Source organism: Desmodus rotundus, chromosome 1, assembly GCF_022682495.2.
Source record: "Desmodus rotundus isolate HL8 chromosome 1, HLdesRot8A.1, whole genome shotgun sequence".
Lineage (NCBI taxonomy): Eukaryota > Metazoa > Chordata > Mammalia > Chiroptera > Phyllostomidae > Desmodus > Desmodus rotundus.
Genome location: NC_071387.1, coordinates 174,732,557 through 174,759,112, shown reverse-complemented (window position 1 = coordinate 174,759,112; position 26,556 = coordinate 174,732,557). Strand labels below are relative to the sequence as shown.

General features: G+C 35.7%; 1 protein-coding gene across 4 annotated transcripts in view; it reads left to right on the top strand.

Annotated features, from left to right (window-relative positions):
* The window catches only part of KIF2A (kinesin family member 2A), a 74,679-nt gene that overhangs the window by 21,641 nt on the left and 26,482 nt on the right, over positions 1-26,556 (top strand). For 2 of the 4 annotated variants that reach the window (XM_053913348.2, XM_045186235.3), the window contains exons 2-6: positions 20,105-20,199; positions 20,575-20,694; positions 22,569-22,623; positions 23,938-24,003; positions 24,626-24,726. In XM_053913348.2, the coding sequence (XP_053769323.1) occupies positions 20,105-20,199; positions 20,575-20,694; positions 22,569-22,623; positions 23,938-24,003; positions 24,626-24,726 (437 nt within the window). Of the gene's footprint in view, positions 1-20,104; positions 20,200-20,574; positions 20,695-22,568; positions 22,624-23,937; positions 24,061-24,625; positions 24,727-26,556 lie in introns of all 4 variants that reach the window. The other 2 variants (XM_045186232.3, XM_045186234.3) reach the window with 1 other exon arrangement.

Below are 26,556 nucleotides of genomic sequence, written 5' to 3'. Positions count from 1 at the left end.
CAGGATGGAGTGGAGTGAAGGGGGAGAGGTGGGACAACTGTAATAGCATTATCAATAAATATATTTTTAAAAAATGGAAAAAAAAAGCAATCTGAAAAGAATTTACACAAGTCTTCCACATCTACCCAAGTACTAGAATCTGCACCTGTAACTCTGCCTGCCTTATTTGCCATGGATAAACTCTTTCTGTTCCTATTTTAGTCCAGTTTTCTCCACGGGTACTCTATAGATTTTATGCCCTACCACCTGCCCAAAGTTACCACCTCATTTGTTCTCTCTTTGTGCTGCATTATCAATATTCATCATCATCTTCATCATTGAATCATTTCCATCAGCATACTGGAATGTTACTATTTTTTTCACCTTAACAAACAAACAAATCTTGATTCCATTTTCCCTTTTAGGCGTTGCTCTTAATTTACTTGATTTGTTAACAGCATTTGACAGTTGATTCATTCTCTCTTGAAATAATCTCTCTGTTTGGCTTCTAGAACTCTACTTTCCTGATTTTTCTTATTTTTCTCTAGCAACTTCTTGATCTGTGTTGGTAACTCATCATCTCCCTGATCTCTGTACACTGAAAACAAGGACTTCTACCCTCATTCTCTTGGTGATCACATTCATGTCTTTGCCTTAAATGTTACCTACATCTCGTTTTTCTTTCTTTTCTTTTTTTTTAATATATTTATTGATTATGCTATTACAGTTGTCCCATTTCCCCCCCCCCACTCCACTCCATCCTGCCCACCCCCCTCCCTCCCACATTCCCCCCCCATAGTTCATGTCCATGGGTCATACTTATAAGTTCTTTGGCTTCTACATTTCCTACACTATTTTTACCCTCCCCCTGTCTATTTTCCACCTATCATCTATGCTACTTATTCTCTGTACCTTCCCCCCCCTCCCCCTCCCACTCCCTTATTGACAACCCTCATGTTCTAGTTGTTTGCCTAGTTTGCTCTCGTTTTTGTTTTATGTGTGGTCGTTAATAACTGTGAGTTTGCTGTCATTTTTACTGTTCCTATTTTTGATCTTCTTTTTCTTAGGTAACTCCCTTTAACATTTCATATAATAAGGGCTTGGTGATGATGAGCTTCTTTAACTTGACCTTATCTGAGAAGCACTTTATCTTCCCTTCCATTCTAAATGATAGCTTTGCTGGATACAGTAATCTTGGATGTAGGTCCTTGCGTTTAATCTTGGGTAATGTAATTATGATGTGCCTTGTTGTGTTCCTCCTTGGGTCCAGCTTCTTTGGGACTCTCTGAGTTTCCTGGACTTCCTGGAAGTCTATTTCCTTTGCCAGATTAGGGAAGTTCTCCTTCATTATTTGTTCAAATAAGTTTTCAATTTTTTGTTCTTCCTCTTCTCCTTCTGGCACCCCTATAATTCGGATGTTGGAACGTTTCAAGGCGTCCGGGAGGTTCCTAAGCCTCTCCTCATTTTTCCAAGTTCTTGTTTCTTCATTCTTTTCTGGTTGGATGTTTGTTTCTTCCTTCTGGTCCACACCATTGATCTGAGTCCCAGTTTCCTTCTCATCACTATTGGTTCCCTGTACATTTTCCTTTGTTTCTCTTAGCATAGGCTTCATTTTTTCATCTGTTTTTCAAACAGATTCAACCAAGTCTGTGAGCATATTGATAACCAGTGCTTTGAAGTGTGCATCTGATAGGTTGGCTATCTCTTCGTCGCTTAGTTGTATTTTTTCTGGAGCTTTGAAGTGTTCTGTCATTTGGGCCATTTTTGTTTGTTTGTTTGTCTTGGCGTGTCTGTTACTTTAAGGGGCGGAGCCTTAGGTGTTCACTGGGGCGGGGTAACGCTGGTCGCTGTGCTGTGCTGTGACGCTGTACATGGGCGAGGGGCCGAGTGGGAGCAATGGCGCCCACCTCACTCTCCTCTGGATTTCAATCTTTCACTCCGCTACCCACAATCAAACTGGGCCACTCTGGTGCTGGTTCCCGAGTAAGTGGGCCTGTGCACACTCTAGGCCCCTGTGGGTCTCTCCAACAACCTCTCCTGTGAGGCTGGGAGTCTCTCCTGCTGCCGCCCCAACCCCCAGGGGCGCTTTCAATCAGAGGTTTGAGGCTTTATTTTCCCGAGCTGGAGCCCTGGGTTGCACGGTCTGCTTCGCTGCCCGCTGTTCATCTGGTTTATCTGTGGGCGAATGTGGTGCCGCAGGGTGCTACCAGCCACTCTGCCTGCCCCACTCTCTGCCACTCTGAGTCCGGCCCTCTGGGTTTATCTGTGCAAATGTGGGGCCACAGGGTCTGCTAGTGCTCGGACTGCCTGCGCCATTTGTCCCACACTCTGCCAGTCTCAGTCCCGCCACAGCCACGCCAGTCCTCCCCCCCCCCCCCCCGCCTGTCTCCGCCCCTCCTACCAGTCTGGATGAATGTTTATTTTCTATTTCCTTGGTGTTGGTCCCCCTTGCTGTTTGATTCTCTGTCAGTTCTGGTTGTGCGAGGAGGCGCAGTGTGTCTACCTATGCCGCCATCTTGGTTCCTACATCTCGTTTTTCAAACTCTGTTTCAATATTGACCCCGTTCAAAGAGTCATTTTAGACTTTTTTTTCCTAATCATACTCTCCCATGAAATTTTTTTTTCCATTCCCCTACTCCCCTTTCTTTTCAGTTTGTTCTTTATATCTATGGGTCTGGTTCTGTTTATATATATGTATTTTCTTTATCCATTTATCTATCAGTGGGTCCATGACATTTTATTATCACATATACTATGTATTTGTTCATGCGGTATCATCCTTTGGATGGTCACAAACCATTGTACTCTCTAAGGTCTCCCACTCCAAGGAACCAGTTCTTATCCTCTGTTGAGAAGGCATGTTTTATAGGCTGACAGTTCTTAAGCTTTTATCTTCAACCTGGACTTAATCTATCAGATATATACTACATACACACACTTACACACATAGTTACTGATCTCTCCATTTTATGTCTAGGAGATACCTTAAACTTAAATGTACAAAACCAAACTTATAATCTGATTTTATCCTATCCCTCCATAACGTGTTTCTTTGACTCTACTTTTATTTGTATACATTTTGCTCTAGGGACACTGAATTTGCTATTCCACACTTCACCCTAGTGCAGGGTGTCAAACTCATTTTCACCAGAGGCCACACCAGCCTTGTGGTTGCCTTCAAAGGGCTGAATGTAGAGCTCCTTGCCCCTAGTTCAGGAGTAGTTACATATATACAGTCCTAAAATTACATTTGGCCCCTTGAAGGCAACCGCAAGGCTGATGTGGCCCCCAGTGAAAGTGAGTGTGACACCCCTGCCTTGGTGGTAAAGAGGCTTAAAGATGTAATTATCTATTAATCCAAATTGGCCAAACATTGAAAGTAGAAATTTATCTGGCTCAGTCACTACCATCATAGGCTTCCATAAGTAGAGTGAGCAGAGATTGTGATGACAAATTCCTGGGGGAAGTAGTAACATTGCAACCAGAGTTAGAGATTTTGGCACAGGGCAGGGAGCTTACCCTACTCAGCTTTGTATTGCCTGATCGCAGCCTTTATAACACTTGAAAGAAGATGTATTACTCTGCCTGGGCTTGGTAACAAAATACCATAGATGGGTGGTTTAAACAACAGACATATATTTCTCACAGTTTTGGAGGCTGCAGAGTCCGACAAAGATCAGGGTGGTTGATAGGGTTCCTGGTAAGAGCCTTCTTTCTGTCTTGCAGGAGGCTATTTTCTCATGTTCCCTCGTGGTAGAGAGACAACATCTCCCTCTCCCCCTTGTAAAGTCCCATCCTTAGGACCCCACCCTCATGATCTCATCCAAGCCTAATTAACTGCGGAACACCATCACATTGGGGTTTAGAACTTCAATATATGACTGGCGGGGGGGGGGGGGGGGGGTGGCAGGCACAATTCGGTCTATAGCAAAGTTAGGAGTAAACGTTCTGAATCAGGACTGCTTTCCAAGACCACAGCATCATAGTACTGCACAAAGAGGCACATTTTTGTGTGGTGCTGAAGAATGTGACTTTTAAATTAAACTAATTTATTTTGGGTGATGACTACTTTAACGTTGTACTTGTATGACCAAGATTTAGCATTTTCAATGAATATTTCATCTATGTCTGTAGCTGTTTTATTTCTAATGTGTAGAATAGGTATCATTGTTTGGCTTAGTCATTCTCATATTCCTTTTCTGGTGACAAAATACTTTTTTAGAATACGTGTTTTTGAAAATCACTTATATGTGTATATAACATTCTATAAGGTTTCCAGGGAAATTCTTTTGTCCCATTATCCTGGAATACAGGAAAGGTAGACAGTCTAGCTTTTCAATACTAGGGATTTTTTCTTTTAATTTGGCACATGCTGCTGTTTCTGAGACAAGCACAAGCTTCTAAAGTGTTATATGGTAAGATTCATCTCAAAATATTCATATTGCTTAGCCTTTTTGTCAATAAGTTTTTTTTTTCTTTTGAAAGATTCTGATGTTACCAGTCTGCTTGGTATCCTCATTACCACAGCTGCAGCTTTCTAAGTTATGTTTAAATTTTGTTTATATATGTGTGTGTGTGTGTGTGTGTGTGTGTGTGTGTGTGTGTACACACACACACGCACACACACACAGTCTACATTGCCTGGGATACTTCTGTTGAAAAAATTGTTGAAGAACATTCTAAAAGATCCCTGTCTCTTGTTAGAATAGATTTAAGCATAAGAGAAGATGATATCTACATACAGCTATGAAATGGTCACAGAATAGCGTGGATTTGGAATTCCCTTTTGAATAGGTAAGAATTTAAGCCAGGGAGCAATTAGATAGCTAGTATTGTGTAATATATTCAAGCAGAACATCTGTGAAAGGCAGTTCTCAAAACTTTGGACTAGTGTTTGCTTTGGCAGCACATACACTAAAAAACTTTAGACTATCAGCAATGTGTTAGTTTAACACTACTTGTAAAGCTCTGGTCTTCTAGATAGGAAGTATTTTCTTTCTCAACCAGCGAATAAAGATACGCTTTAGATACTCTGTCACCAAAGGGAGTACAGATATGAAGAATGACTTTTTAGTTAAAATGTGGTGAGATTTAGTTAGTTATTAAACGTTAGTTAAAAGATACTTTATGAAGTTTTATTTTTTTTCCCTACATTTTCATTATTTCAGCTGGAATCCTAATCATATAATTTATGATTTTAGAAATTCAGTTTTTATGTTCTTTTTCCCTACTGGTTTTGAATAGTTTTTAATCCTCTCTTTCCCCAGCCTCAAATATGCAGAATAATATCGGGAAACTAGTGATTTAATAGTTTTTAATGGTATCATGGCCCCTTTATATAAGACATTTTTCTTAGTACCTTTGTGCAAATTTGGGATGGAAATTTTCTAAATAGCGGCACAGTGGGTCCTTCTGAATGATAATTCTACCACATTGTTAGTGTGCAGTGTGATGGGTGCACTCGTTACCAAAATCCTAAAGAGATCCAGTTTGCCTGTTACCCCAGAGAAACTGAGCAGTATTAATTTTCCAGATCCATTTCAAAACAATGGACAGAGGAGGTAAGAATTTGAAAATTAGCTTACTATATGAATGAAGTTTGTCCCATTTTTAAGTTGTATTTTCTTCATGAAAATTCTTAACTGTCTCATACTCATTTTTCTCTTCTTGTGACACAATTCCAGCATTGTGTTTAAAGTCTAAGGAGGAAAATGTTAGAACTTTTAAAATTTAGTTACAAACAGTAACATCTTAAATGTGATAAACAAAAACAAAAGGTCTCTATGTTTGGCAAAGTCACATTCCCCAGGGATTTACTAAACAGCAACAGCACTGTTACCAGTGTCAGCTGAGGCATTATTTAGTCCTTCTCTAATGGCTTCTTGTTCCCCCAAAGTTATTGAAGAAGGTGTGACGCCTACGTAGTCCTCATTAAGGATTCTTTTCATCGCTGCTTAGATTACCTAACAAAACCTGGACATCAGACAGAGTTTGTGAGTTTTTGACTTCTGCTGGATCTCCTGTAATGATCTCCAACAAAGATCAAATTCTTTTCTGTCCTCATTTCCTGTTCAGTGGCATCTAGGAACAGATTGACATTTACTGTTTGAGAAAATATAAATTATTCATCATAAACTGCTTTGAGGTAGTTTTCAAGACAAGAAATAATGTATAAATATTATGCATACTTAACAATGCTTTTCATTTTCTAAATAAAGCTTTTTTAATAGTGTTTTTTGATTCTCAATTAGTTTTCTTACTTTAAAGCTGCATTTTGGAAATTTCCATTTTAGAATCCTTTTAATAAGTTGAAGAAAAGAATCATATCTTTTAAAAGACAGTTTTAAAACAAACCTCCTTAGACAATAAAAGCTAATTAACATGTTTTGCTATGACTACTTGGAAAGATGCACTCAAATTTTTGAAATTGCATTTTACACTGACACTTGGTCCTTATAACTAACTATCCAACTGATTTATTTTACTAGAATCAGTATTTTATTCAAAGTTTAGGAAAAATGAGAAATCTGTTTAAGAGAGATTTTAATTAATCATATGAAGTCCCAACAGTTTTGAGGTGTGTTTTACGATAATGTATCGAACTATGTATGGTGTCAGGTGGGTGCTGGCTATCAGAGGGACCACTTTGTAAGTTATGAAAATGACTAACCACTGTGCTCTACACCCAAGACTAAGATAATATTGAATGTCGACTGTAATTGAAAAATATCAAAATTAGAAAAAGATGATTTATTAAGATTCTCTTCTGGTTGGAACTAACTTGGGAAAAGGTGCTTCTTTTAGATATCTGTTTACCAACTACCTGGTGTATCATGAATTTTACTCACTCTCTGGAAATAACATTATTCTGCCAAACACTTGTTGTGAGTATGTTATTTTATATTTCAGAGTAATATTTATATTTTTGTTCTTCTGAGAATGGATATTGATGCTTGTTTTTCCTTAGTCCCCACTTGTGAAGATACAAAAGAAGACTAGATTTTATTACTATTTTTAAAGTTAACGTAAAAAAGCTTTTCAAATTATGCATTGGTATTATGATTGAAAAATATGGTTACTAGAGGTTTTATCAAGAGTAGATATGCTTGAGAATTATATGTTTTAATTTGTTAGCATATAAACTAGATTTTTGTATTAGTTTCACTACATGGCTCTATACACATCAACGCCCAGTGACTTACTAGGTTTTTGAGTGACTTACTAATATTAAATAGTATTTTTATTTTATTTATTTATTGGTTTTTTAAAAAAACTTTAGGATCACTTTTTAAATTTTTATTTTAGATTTTATATACTTACTCTTAGAGAGAGGGGAAGGGAGGGAGAGAAGAACCATCAAGGTGTGAGAGAAACATCACTGGGCGACCTGGCCTGCAACTCAGGCATGTGCCCTGACCTGTAATCAAACTGGCAAATAGTGTTTTTAGGTAATGATGTTTATATGGCATTAATTTTTTGTCATCTTCTTAAATTTACAAAAACATTTTAACAGCTTTAAAGGGTTTGGAAATTACCATTATAAACAATTTTAGATTTCAAGTTCTGTTTTTACTAATTGTTGTAGTTGTGTTACTCATACATGATTTGGGTTTGAAATTTTTATAAGGTTTTACTGTTTTAGAAGTATGAAAAGAAAATTTCATAGAAACAGCTCCAGAAGAACTGATAAAATGTTTGCTTTGGGGAAGACTTGTCATATGTATGCTAATGCATATCTCAACTATTAGGTAATTAGAAATTAAACAGCATAGATTTGTAATTCTAGGTATGTCAAAAACAGCAGCAACCTTTTTTTAAAACATCATGGGTCTGAAAAGAATTCATGTTTTCCTAATGTTCTACCACCATATCCTTTTGATAAAATACATATATTTGCTAGCATTTTAAATATTCAGATTTTTAAATACTTGCCAATGATTTTTTTTTGTATTCTTGTATGTTTTATTTTGGCTCTTCTGCATTTGCAACCAAATTATAGTTTCTATGCTAGACAAGGTTTATGCCAGCCTAATTGGTTGCTGGCATTTCTTAGCCTCACAGCTGCTGTGAATTCAGCCATGAACTAGGAAACATAATAGGATCCTGTTCTCAAAGACCAAAAGGCAATTGTGGGCATGTAAAAGTTGTTTTTGACAGCTAAGTAAATACATGAGATTTCATGGCAAGTTAAATAGCACTAATAGCAATCTTAAGTAACCATCTTAATTTTAAAGGTTAGAAAGTCCTAAATACAGAATTAATATATTTGTTATTTTGTTCACTGGGGCAGAGGTGGCTAGAATTCACACTTGTTCTTCCATTCAGTCACTTGTTGGTTTATTTTTAAAAAGTCATTTGTCTTATTTACTAACATATTAAAAAGTTGAGATCTGAACTAAAGTTATTTTGTTTTTTGTTTTTTTCCTGTGTTTTTAATTTTTTTTAAAGATTTTATTTTTAGACAGAGGAAAAGGGAGTGAGAAAGAAAGAGAAAGAAGCATCAATTTGGTTGCCTCTTACATGCCCCCTACTGGGGACCTGGCCTGCAACCCAGGCAGGTGCCCTGACTGGGAACTGAACCAGCGACCCTTTGGTTTGCAGGCTGGCACTCAGTCAGTCCACTGAGCCACACCAGCCAGGGCTTTGTGTCTGTTTTAAAAAATGGTTTTACATATTTAAAATTTTTTTATAGATGCCATGTTTAATATGCTTAAAATTTTTTTTATGGGTTCTATTACAGTTGTCCCAGTTTTCCCCTGTTGCTCTCCCATGCCCTGTCTCCCTCCCACAGTCAATCCCCACCCTATTGTCCATGGATCATTTATGTATGTTCTTTACCATATTTTGCTGTGTATAATGCTCCTGTGTATAATACAAACCCACATTTTCAGCCCAAACTTTCAGGAAAAAAATCTTTTGTTTTAATTTTTTAATTCAATTTTTATTGATTTATATTTACTTATTTTTGTATTATAAAGGAATTTTAGCATTTATTTTTTAGGATATTATGATACAAGAAATTTTATGTAACATTTAATTAAAAAACACAGGAACAGATACAGGGTACAAGAAATTATATGCACTAGTTAGAAATTTGCAATATTTTTGCATCATAGGCCAAGAACTCTTTGTCACTCTCAATATCAGAAATGTCATCTTCAATTCTTACATTACATTATAAGCATAAATAAAATAATGAAGAACATTTATATAGATATGGAATAAATATTATCCATGTATAATGTGCATCCTTATTTTTCCCTCAAAAATTTAGTCAAAAAAATTGCACATTATACACAGCAAAGTACAGTAGGCCTTTCCCCTACTTTCCTCCTTTATCCCTCTGCCCCTGCCTTTCTGGTCCCTGTCAGTTTGTTCCTTGTTTCCATGTCTCTGGTTCCATTTTCCTTGTTCGTTTGTTTTGTTCATCGGGTTCCTGTTATAGGTGAGATCATATGGTATTTGTCTTTCACCGCCTGGCTTATTTCACTTAGCATAATACTCTGTAGTTCCATCCATGCTGTTGTGATATTTTGTAAATGGACTAAGTGTAAAGTGCCTTTGAAATAAAAGTTATGCTTTTGAATATATATATATGTATATATATATTTGATTTGATTTAGCAAGTAATATTTTTATAAATTTTCCTGACATCTAAATTTGGGGTAAAATTTACATTTGTATGTTGAACCATACGAAATTGTTCTTTTAGGTTATAAAATGGTCGAATGGACACATTGTGATTTTTTTCCTTAGAATTACTGTGGCTCTCATATAATTTAATTATACTTAAAAGTCTATTTTCAATAGCAAACATGTGAGTATCCTGTTTTCAAACAATACAGTCATTACCCACTAAGGTCATAATCTGTTTCTGAAAATCAGATGTGTGTGAAAATGCTGACTGGGAGCCTGTTTGCCTTTATTTTAAATGGAAAAAAATTATAGTGTTATTTATCAACCTAAACTCTATAACCAATTTCAAAAGTGTAACTGACACTTTTTTATAAAGCACCTACATATGAGTAAAATACTGTCATGTTTAACAAATAATAAGGGGAGCAAATCAATTTTATGTGCAGTAAAATCTTTTCTTCTATTATAATTGCTTTTTTTGCCCATCCCTGGAGTTTTCTGTTTACATTTTCTTAAACATTTTGGGACTCATTTAACAGTAGGCAAAACAAGGACTAAATAAATATGAGAGGCTGTGGAAATATATTCAGGACAAGCACACAGTGCCAGAAAATAGCTCACACATCATCCTGTGCCTACATTTGATACTTGGCATGCTTTTTAATATTCTGACTATCTTTCAATTATATTTGGAATGTAACTCAGAACTTTTCTTGCATACTTTTGTTTAAAATGTGAATTGAGTTTTGGCATACACAAATATAAACCTTATCCTATATAAACATTGGCCAAAATATCTTGCATTGAGAGATAAGTTTTATGAATTTTGGATATTGATTAAGCACCCAGAGGTCTGTCTTGTACTGGGAAAATGGTTGAGGGAATGTTGTACTTCCAAAACTCTTTGCAAGTACTTTTTTGTACTTCTTTCTTAACAAATTACATTTTCTACACTGTAATTTATCTCTACAGGTACATTGAAATAAAGCTGAAAACTTTTAAATATGTCTCCAGATTTTTAAGTATTAAAAAATCATAGTTTTGAAACTATACAGTTATAATTTACATAATAGTGTTGATTTTATATAATAATGTGAACTTACAGTTTTTAGATCTGATTCCCATTTTCTGTCAATATGATGTATGACTTAAAAGGTGGATTGGGGCTTCTGGTCAAAATAATACAGTACAGTTCATGTATTGGTATCTTTCTGCCTCACATACATTTTTTTTTAAAAAGCAAAAAGGCATAGCTGTGCTCAAGAACACGGTATCAGCAGGGAGCAGAAACAGATTGGAAATACTCAGGGATGAGTGAGGTTGAGCAGGCAAGGACTACAGAAGATTGACTCTGTAGAATGATTAGGGAGACCAAATTTTTTTAAAAATCAGAGAATCAGGTTCACTGTTTGAAGACAAAGACTGGTGTGGCTCCTCTTAAATGATGCCAATAAAAAATTGCTGCTGATTTGCTCCCTGGAGCTAAGTTTATAGGAAATTTTCCTCCAAGGGAGGCAGTCCAGTGTAAGTAAAGTATTACAGAAATACAGGGGTGATACTCTACCACTGTGTACAGGGGAAGTCATACCAACTTTTTATGGCTTTCTTTATTCTGATTGGTCTGGCATCTCACCTTTAGAAGCTGTTAACAGGAATGCCTAGAGTCAAGAATAGTAAAGAAAACTAGATCATTAATAAATCAACAAGCAACAAGTGCTGGAAGGGTGTGGAGAAAAGGGAACCCTAGTGCATTTTTGGTGGGAATGCAGACTGGTGCAGCCACTGTGGACAACAGTATGGAATTTCCTCACAAAACTAAAGATGGAACTGCCTTTTGACCCGGAGATTCCACCGCTGGGATTATACCCTAAAAACCCTGAAACACCAATCCAAAATAACCTATGCACCCCAGTATTCATAGCAGCACTATTTATAATAGCCAAGTGCTGGAAACAGCTAAAGGCCCATCAGTAAATGAATGGATCAAAAAACTGGTATGTTTAGGACCTCCAGCTATGATGGAGGCATAGGTAGATACACTGCCTCCTCACACAACCAAAAGAAGGACAACAACAAATTTAAAAACAAATAAATAACCAGACCTGCCAGAAAATCAAACTGTATGGAAGTCCGACAACCAAGGAGTTAAAGAAACATTCATCCAGACCAGTAGGAGGGGCGGAGACAGGCAGCTGAGGCAGAGAGGACACACAGCAAGGTGGCAGCTGGAGGACCGTGTGGTCCCACATTTGTGTGTGGATAAACTGGAAGGAACAACTAGGGAGTGGGACAGACCGTGCAACCCAGGGTTCCAGTGCGGGAAAATAAAGCCTCAAAACCTCTGACTGAAAACACCTGTGGGAGTTGTGGCGACAGGAGACACTCCCAGCCTCACAGGAGAGTTTGGTGGAGAGACCCACAGGGTCCTAGAATGTATGCAAGCCCACCCACCCAGGAATCAGCACCAGAAGGACCCACTTTGCTTGAAGGTAGCAGGGGAAGTGACTGAAAGCTGGCAGAGAGCTGAGCAAGCAGCACTGTTCCCTCTTGGACCCCTGCCCCACATAGAGCGCCAAGACGCAGCAACGTGGGTTGCCCTGCCCTGGTGAATACCTAAGGCTCCGCCCCTTACTACATAACAGGTGCACCAAGACACCCCCCCCCCCAAAAAAAAAGGCTGCAATGAAGGGACAGATCAAAGCTCCAGAAAAAATAGAACTAAGCGATGCCAAGATAGCCAACCTAGCAGATGCACAGTGCAAAACACTAGTAATCAAGATGCTCACAGAAATGGTTGAGTGTGGTTGCAAAATAGAAGGAAAAGTGAAGGCTATGAAATGGGAAATAAAGGAAAATGTACAAGGGAGCCAACAGTAACGGGAAGGAAAGCGGGACTGAAATCAATGGTTTGGAGGAGAAGGAAGAAATAAACGTTCAACCAGAACCGAATGAAGAAAGAAGAATTCAAAAAAAATGAGGAGAGGATTAGGAACCTCCAGGACAACTTTAAATGCTCCAACTTCCGAATCACAGGGGTGCCTGAAGGAGAAAGAGCAGGAAATTGAAAACTCATTTGAACAAATAATGAAGAACTTCCCCAGTCTGTCAAAGGAAATAGGCTTCCAGGAAGTCCAGGAAGCTCAGAGAGGCCCAAAGAAGTTGGACCCAAGGGAGAACACACCAAGGCACATCATAATTACATTACCCAAGATTAAAGAGGAGAGACTCTTAAAAGCAGCAAGAGTAAAGGAGACAGTTACCTACCAAGAAGTTCCCATAATACTATCAGCTGATTTCTCAAAAGAAACCTTACAGGCAAGAAGGGTTGTAAAAAAGTATTCGAAGTCATGAAAGGCAAGAACCTACATCCAAGATTACTCTATCCAGCAAAGCTATCACTTAGAATGGAAGTGCAGATAAAGTGCTTCCCAGATAAGGTCAAGTTAAAGAAGTTCATCATCACCCAGCCCTTATTATATGAAATGTTAAAGGAACTTATCTAAGAAAAAGTGAAGATCAAAAATATGAACAGTAAAATGACAACAAACTCAACAACTGTCAACAACCGAACCTAAAAAACCCCAAACAAAAACAAACTAAGCAAATAATTAGAACAGGAAGAGAATCACAGAAATGGAGATCACACAGACGGTTATCAGCTGTAGGGGGGAGGGGGAATTGGGAAAAAGGTAGAGAGGGAAGAAGAAGAATAAATGGTAGGTACAAAATAGACAGGGGGAGGTTAAGACTAGTATAAGAAATGTGGACGCCAGAGAACTTATATGTACGACTAATGGATGTGAACTAAGGAGGGGGAATGCAGTTGGTGGGGGTGCAGGACGGAGCAGAATAAAGGGGGGAAATGGGACAAGTGTAATAGCAAAATCAATAAAATACATTTTTAAAAAACTGGTACATTTACACAGTGGAACACTACACAGCAGAAAGAAAGGAACTTCTACCTTTTGTGACAGCATGGATGGAACTGGAGAATATTATGCTAAGTAAAATAATCCAGTTAGTGAAAGACAAATACCATACAATCTCACCTATAAGAAGAATCTAATGAAGAAAATAAACAAAATAAACTAACAAAATAGATCCACAGAACGGAAACATGGAACAGAGTGACAGTGACCAGAGGAGAAGGAGGAGGAGGATTCTGGCGGAAAGGAGAAGGGACATGTAGGAATGACCCAGGGACATGGACAACAATGTGGGATGGCTGCAGGATTGGGGGCTGGGATGGACGGAGGAGGGCTAAGAGGGGAATACTGGGACAACTGTAATAGAATAACAAAAAATGATAAAGTTAGAAAATAGTTTGAGCTGAACAATAACAGTACTACCTTTAAAATTTGTAAGATGCTTCTAAAGCATTTCTTGGAGAAAAATGAGTAGTGTAATTGCTTATGTGGAAAAAATGGTAAAGAAGACTTAAAGGGAAAAACATCAAAATATGCTCAAAGTAAGTGGAAAAAATACTAAAAAAGAACAGGAATTCAACATTTAATAACAGTAAAAGGTCTTAACAAAACCAAGCATGTTCTTTGAAAGGGCAAAATTGGTGAATCTTAGGTAAGATTTATAAAGAAAAAAAGTTGAAAAATTAGGAATGAAAAAGTGATTATTATTACAGATGCCATGGGCATTCGACGTAATTATGAACATCTTTATGCCCCAAATGTGTAAACTTGTTTTAAAAAGTGAAATTGTCATAACAGTCAAGAACAGAAAACTATGATAATTCCATAATTATTAAGGAAATTGAATCTTCTCACAAATAAAATCCTAAGTCAAGATGTTCTTAACCAGTTCCTTCCAAACACTCAAGGTTCAAATAATTCTAATTTTGTACAATATTCCAGAATAAGATTGGAATGAGAAAGGAAAACTGCTGGCCAGGATTATTTTTGATCAATGATTAAAAATCCAAAACAAAATAATTCACTACTGTTCCAAATAAAACTCTCAATAGTGGATGTTCTTTTGTTATCGTTGTTGTTAGTTTATTTGATTTTTGGAACTTGACAAGATGGTTCTGAAATTTATACAGGCATGCAAAAGACTAAGAATATCAAATTCTTAATGAACAAATGGGAAGGCTTATTTTACCAGATAGCAAGACTTAATTGTAAAGGTATAATAATTAAGACAGTGTAATTTTGGTTATAGACTTAATTTGTTTTCCATGGAGGGGAAAATGGAAATTGTATTATCAATCTGAAAGCTCAAAATAACAGTGGATTATAGTCTTGAATATAAAAGGCTTTGTAGCCCTGGCTGGTGTGGCTCAGTAGATTGAGTGCAGGCCTGCAAACCAAAGGGTCAGTGGTTCAGTTCTCAGTCAGGGCACATGCCTGGGTTGCGGGACAGGTCCCCAGTATAGGGCGTGCAAGAGGCAACCACACATTGATGTTTCTCTCCTCTTCCCCTCTGTCTAAAAATAAATAATATCTTTTCTTTTTAAGAAAAGGATGCATGAGCTTTATCAAAAATCAAACATGGCAAAATGCTATTGTTTGTTAAATCTGATTGCTTTCTATATGTGGGAATTGTTTAGTGACACTTCACAATTTAAAAATTTGATTTCCCAGTTACTCAAAAAATAATAAAATAGGTGCCCACTACATAAGGACAAACGTGTAAAGAAATCAACACATTTAATGGAAGCATGGTTCAAGGTTATAGCACTAGCTGGTATGGCTCAGTGGACTGAGTACAGACCTGTGAACCAAAAGGTCACCGGTTTGATTCCCAGTCAGGGCACATGTCTGGGTTTTGGGCCAGGTCCCCAGTAGGGGGCATGTGAGGCAACCACACATTGATGTTTCTCTCCTCTTTCTCCCTGGCTTCCTTCCTCCCTAAAAATAAATAAATAAAATTCTAAAAGAAAGATACTCATAAAAAGAAAGAGAGACTTTGTAATCACAGGGATGACCAAGTAGTAGCCTGTGGGCAATACTCAGCCCAGGATGGCTATGAATGCAGCCCAACACAAATTTTTTAATTTACTTAAAATCTTCTTTTTTTTGTTCATCAGTTTTTGTTAGTGTTTGTGTGTTTAATGTGTGGCCCAGAGACACCAAAATTTTGGACACCCCTGCTAGAAGAAACTAGCTTAAATGACCTGGGTCTTAGAAGAATTTTATGACATAAAAAGCCATAATTGAGAAATACATATTTGACTACAGTAAAATTAAGAACTTCGGGTCATCAAAAAGACACCATAAACAAAGTGAAAAGAAAAGCCATGACTTTGGAGGAGAAAAGGCTTGAATGGCCAACAAACACAAAAATAGGCACAACCTCATGAAGTCAGAGAAATTAGAACCACAATATGAGTCATCGAATCTGAGAAATATTAATATTATTGTGGATTTGAAATAGTTGCTAGTGGGATTACAAATAGTTACAGCCACAGCTAGTATAGAAACTATTGTGGTACTAACTAGAAAAGTTATATGTGTGTTTTCTATATTTATTCCCTTGTCATATATTCCAGAGAAATTCTTGCATATTTGTATCAGCTCACGTGTATAAGAATGCTTACAGCACCATTAATCCACATAGCATTAGCATGACAAATGCCCATCAACAGAAGAATAGATAAATTTTGACGTATTTATATGTACTGGAAATGAGTGAACTATGCTTATATACAACAATATAAAGGTATCTTTGAAATATAGTATTGTACACATCTTAAAGTAGTGTCAATCCATTTATACATAGATTACAATAGGCCAACTGTTTATATTTTTGTGTGTTACATTTACAAGTTGTAAAACTACAGAGAAAAGCCACAGTATGATTACTTCAAATAACAGGATAGCAATAGTTCCTACTGGTGGAGGTGTCGGGGGAGGGAGAGGGAGATTTATTGAAGGAGGGGACATACTGGCTTCAAAGATACTGATTCTTAACCTGGCAGGTGGTTTGCTCTATTATTATTTTTATAAAATGTAAAAGTATTTATGATATAATTCACAATCAAGTAAATAGGGAATCAGAGAGTCAAAGGGCAGTGTTAATGGGGATGAAGTACAGGGATTTTCTCAAACCAGAAAAATGGAGTGGTATTTGGAAGGCCGTATGGGAATATTGTCTAGGGAAAGATGTTTCCAAACTGATTTGTCTTTGAGCTGTAGTTCTACTATATCTGTAGGTGTCTTATTAACACCCTCATATACTTCCTATTAACAACTGAGACTTTGGATAAAGTATCTCATTGTTCTGCCACTAGTATCACTTTTCCAGTCATCCAGGCTCAGACCTTTCCTATTGACCTGTTATCACTAAATCAATGTTTCTTTTCCTTTGAAAAATCTCATGTATACTCATGTATATCTGTTCCTCTTTTTGTTTTATTAACACCTTTGTGCTTACTCTTTCATTACAGTTAAAAATGAGGTATTTGAATGTATCTTAATTGAACCATATATAAAACAACTTTTTTTGAAAACTTTGAAGGCATATTGGGAAAAGTCAGGCTTAAATTTTTTAAAGAAATATTTTGGTAAACAATAAAAATTCCCTGCTGCATAGGTACGTCAGATATTTCTGTTGATCTGATCCACTGGCAGAAAGCAAACACTTAAGATTTCATTCAGCTCCAGGCTTTTTAGTCATTTCTTATTGCTGGAATTTCATATTTGTTTACTCTTCTTGAGTGAATAAACTGGACCATGATAGCAGTAAGCTAGCATTTTCTCAGTGCTGCCCTAGTAAACTTTTAGAGCTTAGTCTTAACTGGTGCTTTTGACTCGGCTGCTTGTTGTGTCTTAAGGCTTTCTGAAGGTCTGTGTTGTTCATTGAACTTGTGGAGGTGCTGGTATTGAAAAGATTGCTGATACTGTGTTATCTCTTTTGTTTTCTTTATCCTCTTCATTGCTAATTTCTCTGGACTGTTTTTAGAGATTCAGGTCCCTGTGAAATTGTGACCTACAGTCCTAAAACAGACTTTGTGTCTCTGGTTTCTCTTCCCACACACCTAGTTATCAGTACACTGTGTCACTCCTCTCCCTACGAAAGTTGGGATATTGTGGTAGATGCTTAACTCTAGCAATGGCAGTGTGGTCTTGCCTTTTGGAACATGCACATGCTTTCCCCCATTCTCATTGTGGTAATTCTGTTGCTACTTGCATGAAAACCCCTATCTGTACTCCTTTCTTTAACACCCTCAACCACAGCCTCTCCATTTCTTGCTAGAAGTTACTCTTTACGGTAGTCTGGTATTCATGTATATCTTCTTAGGGGTCATTTCCTATTGACAAAATTATGTCAGTGTTTTATATTAAACCACGTCACTTCCCCCCAAACCTTTGTTGCAGTAATCTTTTTTGTCATCATTAGTGGGCATTACATGAGGGTTTAAAGGAATAGGTCCCATTGTTGGTAGGAATGTAAATGGAGGACAATTTTGAAATACCAGTTTCAGCTTCTTGGACCCATTAATTCTGCTTGTAGAAATTTTATTTATGAAAACATTCACACCTGTGTACAGATACTCAGTGCAACATCTTTTAATGACAAACAGTTGGAAACAATTTAAATTACTTTTAGTAAAGAAATAATTAAATGGTAATAAGTACATTTCTTTTATGGAATGCCCTACAGTTGTTTAAATTATTATGTTAGTCTATCACTCAAAGATTGCCAGTATATATTTAGTTTTTAAAAAAGTGCCAGTATATGACTTGAAAGTACTTATATCTTTAATACTTGAATTTTTGAAACAAGATTATATTCATTTATTCTTCAGATTCTTATGAGCTCATATAGAAAAGATATTGATTGACAGTAATTTCATATATAACAATACTTTAAAAATTATGTGTTCATGGTTTTTAATATATTGTATGCCTTGTTATTTCAATATTATTGTTTATGTACTATATATCAGTGTTTTTTTAAGATATTTAAATAACTATAAATTATCCTAAGGTAAGTTATAGATGCCCCAAGGAGTTTATTTAGGGAGTACGTATAAAAATTCCATGTTGACTATTTTATTAGATAATATTAAAGGTGGAGCTATGTAACAAATAGTTTCTATCCTTACTTGACTAATAATCAAATGGATGGGTAAGGTGAAAACAAATGAAATAAGGAAAATATATATGTGTATGTATACATATGTGTGCAGTTGATTCTTGAACAACACAGATTTGAACTGCAGTTTCATTTATACATGGATTTTTTTCACTAAATGTTACACTGTTCAAACTGCAGATTTTGGTCTCCAAAATCTGGGAACGAATACCCTATGGGTACCAAGGGACAACTAAGTTCTTGGGTAGTCAAAAGTTATACACAGATTTTTGACTTTGGGGTTGGGGGTCAGCACCCCTAACCCCCATATTGTTCAAGGGTCAATTGTACACACACACACACACACACACACACATTACCTATTGATCTGCTTTTAGGAATTTATCCCAAAGACATCATCTAACAAGTGCATAATGACAAATGTGCAATAAGAGTCTTCACTGCAATGTATATAATAGTAAAAAAATTACACATAACCTGAGTGACCATCAGTAAGTATTAAATAAGTCATGATAAAAATGACATATTGTCATTTTTAAGTAATTAAGAGTAATTAATTAAATCTATAGTTATTAACAGATTAAGAGCCACAACCTATTAAGAGAGGAAAACCAAGTTTAATACATTAAAATATAATGTTCTTTCTTTGGATGGTAAATGCTCGAATCAAGAGAGAAAGTAAGGAGTAGGATGGATTTTGATAGGCAACCATGAAGAAAAAGAACATTGTAGATTAGCATTTCCCAACTTTTTTGGACTCTGATTCCTTTTCTCAGTATATTAATAACATTAATTTGTATAACATTAATATGATAATGGTTTTTAGGAAAGAAGTACTTTATATCAATATGATACTAAATTTTCTTTATGAATATTTCTCTGTTCAACAGAACCATTGTTGACTTCTAATAACGACACTTTCTACTAACTATAACCGTTTAACAGTATAAAATTTTAGGTATTCTGTGCCATGGTGTAACCATTTATCACATATGCTGAAAATAAACTTATGAGTGTAATACAATTTCTTGAGTTCCCAGTCTTGACAAGTAGGAAATTGATTTGCCACCAACAAAGTTCATTCCCTAATCCTGAGAGTCTATGGGAAATTCCTTGTAAGAAAGCATTATGATAGTCTTAATAGTTTGTAAATTATAAAATTGTATTTGACAGTGTTAGGCATGCCATAATTTATGACATTTAAAAAATGTGACCCTGGCTGGTGTGGCTTAGTGGATTGAGAGCTGGCCTGCAAACTGAAAGGTTGCTGGTTCAGCTCCCAGCCAGGCATGGGGACATGCCTGGGTTGCAGGCCAGGTCCTCAGTTGGCATGAGGGAAGCAACTGGTTAATTTTTCTCCTCCTTTTTCTCCCTCCCTTCCCTTCTGTCTAAAAATAAATCAATTTTTTTTAATGTGTGTTTTATTTCTACTTAGGCCGAATACATCAGGCAATGGTAACATCTTTAAATGAAGATAATGAAAGCGTAACTGTTGAATGGATAGAAAATGGAGATACAAAAGGCAAAGAGGTAAAATCACTGGATTAAATTTTATTTCTAGTCCTGCAGTTAAGTTTTGAATATAAAACAAAAGTATATAATTTTTGTGTAGTACATGTATCATTCCTTGAAAAGCTGTCAAATGATTAAAAAATTTCACTCAAAGAAAGGTAGTTTTCTCCTGCATATCTTAGGTGATGGGACATATAATCAAGACCACAGAATTCAATTTTAGGGTAGGTTCTTTAAATATATGTGAATTATAATTCTAGGTCATCTGGTTTTTGAAGCAATACCATTCATTAGGCTAAAATTATTTAACATTTATTCTTTGTAAATTTATTTGAAAAATAAAAGCTTAATTTTCAAAATAGACTCTCTAATTACATGTGGTTGTTAAAACAGATTGACTTGGAGAGCATCTTTTCACTTAACCCTGACCTTGTACCTGATGAAGAAATTGAACCCAGTCCAGAAACACCTCCACCTCCAACATCCTCAGCCAAAGTAAACAAAATTGTAAAGGTTAGTAATGAAAATTCAGAGCAGGGGGTGTGTCTGTGCGTGTGTGTTTTGTGTGTGTGTTAGGGTTTGAAATTGGTAGGCTGTAGGGGTATGTTTTAAGTATTTGTTTTGTTAAAAAGAAAAAAAAAAACCTTAATGCTTTCTACCGTTCACATGCATGTATGTACACACATACTTTTAAGGCTTGAGGTAGTCTATTTCTCAGTTACAACAATTATTAAATAAAATTCTAGAAATTTCTTGCCTGATTAGAATTTTTTCTAAAACTGATAGCTTCTCAGGAGATATGGGTCAAAACAATTTGCTCATCAGTGTTTGTTGAGTGAATACAAATGACTTTGATAAGGAAAGAATGTTTATTATTCATAATAAATTCCCACTCCAATTGTCTTTTGGAATAGTAATTCTGTTCATTTCAAGCTTATTAAGGAAAGATGGGAAATGACAGTGTAGTTTAACTACTTCTGTATTACCTGTGAAAATAAACTTTAAAACCCTGCTATATCCTCCCTAACAGTTCTATTTATATAAAAATAAAAGGCATGTTATTTTTTTATTTTAAAAGATAATTCCCCTTCATTGCTATTGAAACTTCCCACTGTTAAAATTTTGTGTCAAAATACAACTCTTTTTAAACCAACTAGTCCCTAAAAGTTGTTGAATCTACAGTTTTTTTGTGTGTTCAACAGGCATTTGTTGATTTTTCTACATTGTTGATTTTGTCACCTACAAAGATGAAATGACATGGCTTTAACCTACAGCAGGGGCCTGAGCGCCACCTTCTGCCCCACCCCTGCCTGAGTTCCACATCCTGTGTATGTTTTCCCCCACCCCCAGATCCGTGGAAAAACTCGTCTCTGTTGCCAAAGAGGCTGGGGACCACTGCCCTATAGGAACTCCCTATCTTGCAGGGAAGACATACATAGAAGCTTAACAATATCAATAAAACCTGCTTTTTAAACCATGCATGTGAACATAAGGCAGATTTTCAGTTCATATAATTTCAGCATTTTGAGAGTCACTGCTTAGAGATCATTAGTTACCACTTGTAAGTGGACGATTTTTTATAGTTGGCTTCACAGTCTGAAGGTTCTTCATAGTGTTTACTTCTGAGAATGTCATTAGCATCCTTTACAGTGCATTAGAATCACCTGGAAAATTTTTTTTTTTAAATACTGATTGCTAGGCCTATTCCCAGAGATAATTTTATCTAAAGAAAGGCTGTAGCATCAGTACCTTTTCCACAGTACCCATCAGATTTGAATGTGTTGTTAGCGTTGAGAACCACCGCATTATTTGATATCTCTTTTAAGTAAATAAACTGAAGTCTTGGTAAATAAATAATAGGACAAAAATCTGCTGCTCTAATCTTTGCAGTCAATGAAACTTTTTAGTATAACTGAGAGTGTGTATTTAGGTGTTTCAGTTCAACAATGGCCTATAAGTTGCCTAAAATTAGTATTTTATTAATTGCCCCCTGCCATCGAAAGATGAAATGTTACATAGTTTTGGCAGGATAGCATGATGATTATAGGTGCACACTTGAGTGAAATTGCTTCATTTTCCTCTTCTTTGAAACCGGACTAGGAATAACAATGAATTTGTAGGGTTGTTGTGAAGATTAAATGAATTAATACATACAAAATTCTTTGGGCAGTGCCTCGCTCATTATTTCTGAATACTTTGGGAGGCACAGAATACTTATAAAGAAACTTGAATATTAAAAGCAGTAATTCATTAGGAGATTATTTATAGTTTTTCTCCATTTAATTTTAAATTATGTCTGCCTGATTTTGTTTAATTAAAGGAAGCTGACTATGATATATTGATAAGAAGTAAAGAGAGAAAGTAACATGAATATTTCTCTGTTATAGAATCGACGGACTGTGGCTTCTATTAAGAATGACCCTCCTCCAAGAGATAATAGAGGTAAAGTAGAATTTTATTGATTTTGCCTATTGGCCCTAACAAGGTAAATCAAAAGTAAATATTACCCATGACATTACTGTTTATTTAAACTTTACATGGCTAATTTTAAGATTGGTATCTTGATTTCCTAATACAATAATGTAGATTCATAAAGGTAAGTGATGAATTTTTGATTCATTTCATTTACCCAATAATTTTTCAGATTTAGGAGAGTGTTATGATAAAGAAGGGAATGAGGAACTAGTCACTTGATTAATTTCACAAGAGTAAATTTAATCATCATGATATTATACATAAATTTTTGGCCAATCTTCAAAAAAAGGATCATGGGTAACTTTGGAGTCAACTAAAAAATTTGAACAGGTATAAATTTTAGTTAATTGCAGATCTTACATATATTTTCAAACCAGGAGATGTATAGTTAATTTCTTACTTACTATTCAGCAGTTCTGCATGTATTTTCTAATGGTGACGTTTGTCTGTATGTATGGATGGTGAGGAAGGACAGGCATAGATAGGCATTGGAGGAGAGACTGAAAGTAGAGTGAAATCCAGTACTTTACACACTGTCTTTTGCATCTTGTAAAAATTTATATTTCTTTGTAAAATATTTTTATATGTCTTTTTTGACTTTTATAACAACCACAGTAGGAAATTCTCTGCTTAAATTTTGCAGCCCTGTCTGGTGTGGCTCAGTGGATTGAGCACTGGCCTGTGAGCCAAAGGTTCGCTGGTTCAGTTCCCTGTCAGGGCACATGCCTGGGGGGGGTGCATGAGAAGCAACCACAGATTGATGTTTCTTTCCTTCTCTTTTCTTCCTCCTTTCCCCTCGCTCTGAAATAAATAAATAACACCTTATAAAAAAATTTAAAACAAATTTTGCATATTTGAGGAGCAAAGAGTGGATTTGGAATATAGGGAGGGTTAAAGAACTTAAGTTTTTACTTTCTGTAGTTCTGAATTGTGTAAATTTTTCAAAATGAGAATGCATTTAACATTTTGTACAATTATATTTTTTATTAAAAATTAAGCTTGGCTTTAGTTTTTATATAAATTATTCAGATTGAGTTTTGTAGTTAAAATTACATTGGTGGCACCTAAATTTGCATATATTATGCCAAAAACCTCTTAGCTTATCAGTTTATTGAACAGAATTATTATATATTCTGTTTATGTACACATCAGTAGAAAATCTGGCAATTTGCTAATGCAGCTTTTAAATATCATTTCTTTTCAGATATGTCTCTTCATTTTACTAAGGTTTACTTTGACTAACTTTTTGTTCTGAATTAAAACTTTTTGTTTTACTTACAGTGGTTGGTTCTGCACGTGCACGGCCTAGTCAGCTTCCTGAACAGTCGTCTTCTGCACAACAGAATGGTAGTGTTTCAGATATATCTCCAGTTCAAGCTGCAAAAAAGGAATTTGGACCCCCTTGTATGTAAATCATGTATCAAGGATTCAGTCATTTTAGGCATACATGTATTCTCTCTTGGTCATCTTCATAAGTCCCCAAATGGTAAACAGTCTAATTACCAACTTGATTGAAGGTTTCATTCTACCACTGTGGAAAATTATTTTTTTCTTGTTAGTTTAGCTTATTAATTGGGTTTTTTAATGTATATTTTGGAGAAAAAAATTTTATTATAAAACCTTTAAGTATTTTAGTTGCTTTGAAGTTAAAATTCTGGGCAGGTGATAATTTGACAGATGTTGTACAAGAAATTCTTACACTTCTTGCTTCAAAGATCTGTGATTCTAAACCAAGAGATGACATGTATCAGTATGTTCCAGAGTCATTTTTCTTGACTCTTATTTGTATATTGTCCTGTTCCTAGTTTTGTTAAAGCAGCTCATAAAGTTCACATAGTTGTTAACAGGCATGCTTTGTTACTGTGTACTTTCTTTTGATTATGTAGTGATATATACATACAATTTTGTGTATAAGTACAGTACTCTAAAAAAGAAAACTATGCTTCTACAGCTCATCTTTTTCTTTCAGCACGTAGAAAATCTAATTGTGTGAAAGAAGTAGAAAAGTTACAAGAAAAACGAGAAAAAAGGAGACTACAACAACAAGAACTTAGAGAAAAAAGAGCTCAGGTTTGTAACGGAAAATGTGTTTTGTTTATGCACCAACTGAAGATTAGATTGTCAGTGAAAGTAATTGACTTAGGAAAAAGTAATTGTGTTCATTTAAAGATTTCAATATAGTTCATTAAATTGATATTGAGGAATAATAAAACTTTTGTGAAGGTAGGTTATAATGGATTTCATTACATGTACTTTTGATGTTTTAGTGGGTATGTGTTAGTCCTAAAGTTTGTTCCATTTTGAATAATAAGCTATTGTGTACAGAACTCTAATGCAATAATAAAAGGATTCTGACTTTTTAAAAATATCTAAACATACAACATTTAGAAGAATATTCAGTTAAAGTACATGATTATAAGTTATTGTTTTTCCATGGTTAATAATAAGGTCAACATAGCACATGGAAGGTGGATAAATTCTTTGTGTTTTGATTTGTACTAGATATTGAGAGTTGTATCTGTGTTGTGTCCTTCTTGTTCCCTTTAGATGGTAGCAAAACTATCTATGAGCATTAGAAAAATTACGTAGAGAACTGGTCTTTTATCCTCCTACAGATGTTCACTTATTAGACATTCTGTTATTGTACATATAACTCTTCCATTGTGCTTATATTGTATCCTCAGAACTTATTTCCTATAAAAAAAAATCAGGATTTTTTTTTTTTAATTTAGGAGTATGTTCAAATGCCCTTAATCATAAAGATACTGTATTTGGGAATTGTGAAACCAGTATAATATTCATCCGGAGTAAATCAGCCTGTATCTAAAGATGATCTGAGAATGACCAGTGGGTTTTGAAATAAATATTTCACAAAACACATAGATCTACTGATAACTTAGCACAGATGCCACCTGGTGTTTCCAGTGGGTGCTTCATAATATTTTCACATCTCTTTGTGATCTTAATTTTCACTTTACATACTACTTCTCAATTGACATAATTGGTTTTATTTCATAGAAGATTACTTGAAAGTAAGTTTCATTAACAGTTTTGAACTTTAATTATATTCAAAGCAAATCTGCATATGGTATATGAAAAAATATGATTTCTTAGAATGTTCGGTAATGTATTACTCATAGCTGGGAGAGGCTGTTAACTGTTGCTCTTTATTATATCTTAATTTGAATTTTCTCAGTTTTGACAAAAAAGTAAATTACAGTTATGTTTTCCCCAAGGCCAAAAAACCAAAGAAAGAGAGTCTTGCCATATCCATCATTACATTAAAAGTTTATTCAGGGAACTTACGAGTGAGGTGTGTCTTGGTCAGGGACAAGAAGACATGGATATCATCCCTCATGTGGCAGGGGCTAAGGTGTTATATAGGACAGGGCCGGATGGATAGGGATGCTGGCATGTGACTTGCCCCAGATGAGGTGAAAATGCTTTTACATACTTGCCCAGGATAGGGCCAAGGGCCTGTTCTATGAATTGGCATGCCTGGGACATAGCGAGGAGTCAGACAGTCTCTGAGTTGATTCAGAGGAAGCGTCACTGTTTGGGCCCATTTCTAGCAGCATCTATTTGAATCTGGTGGGAGAGTCAGCAGCAGTCAGACAGGGTCAGGAAGTGGCCATGTCATAGAACATTCTCTCCTCCACAGCAGTCAGTGTTTGATAATTTGAATAATTAAGATTTAAAAAATTATCTTGGCTTTTGATTCCTGTAAATTCTATGTCCTGTTGATTTGAGAGAGCCAACAAAAATAGAAAATGAACATAAATGAATCCATATTTCTACTTGTTGACACTGGATTAAAAACTGAGAAGAATATGACTCAATGAATTTTTATAGAATTTAAGATGAACACTATTTCTCCTTTGCTCCATTTTCTAGGATAAT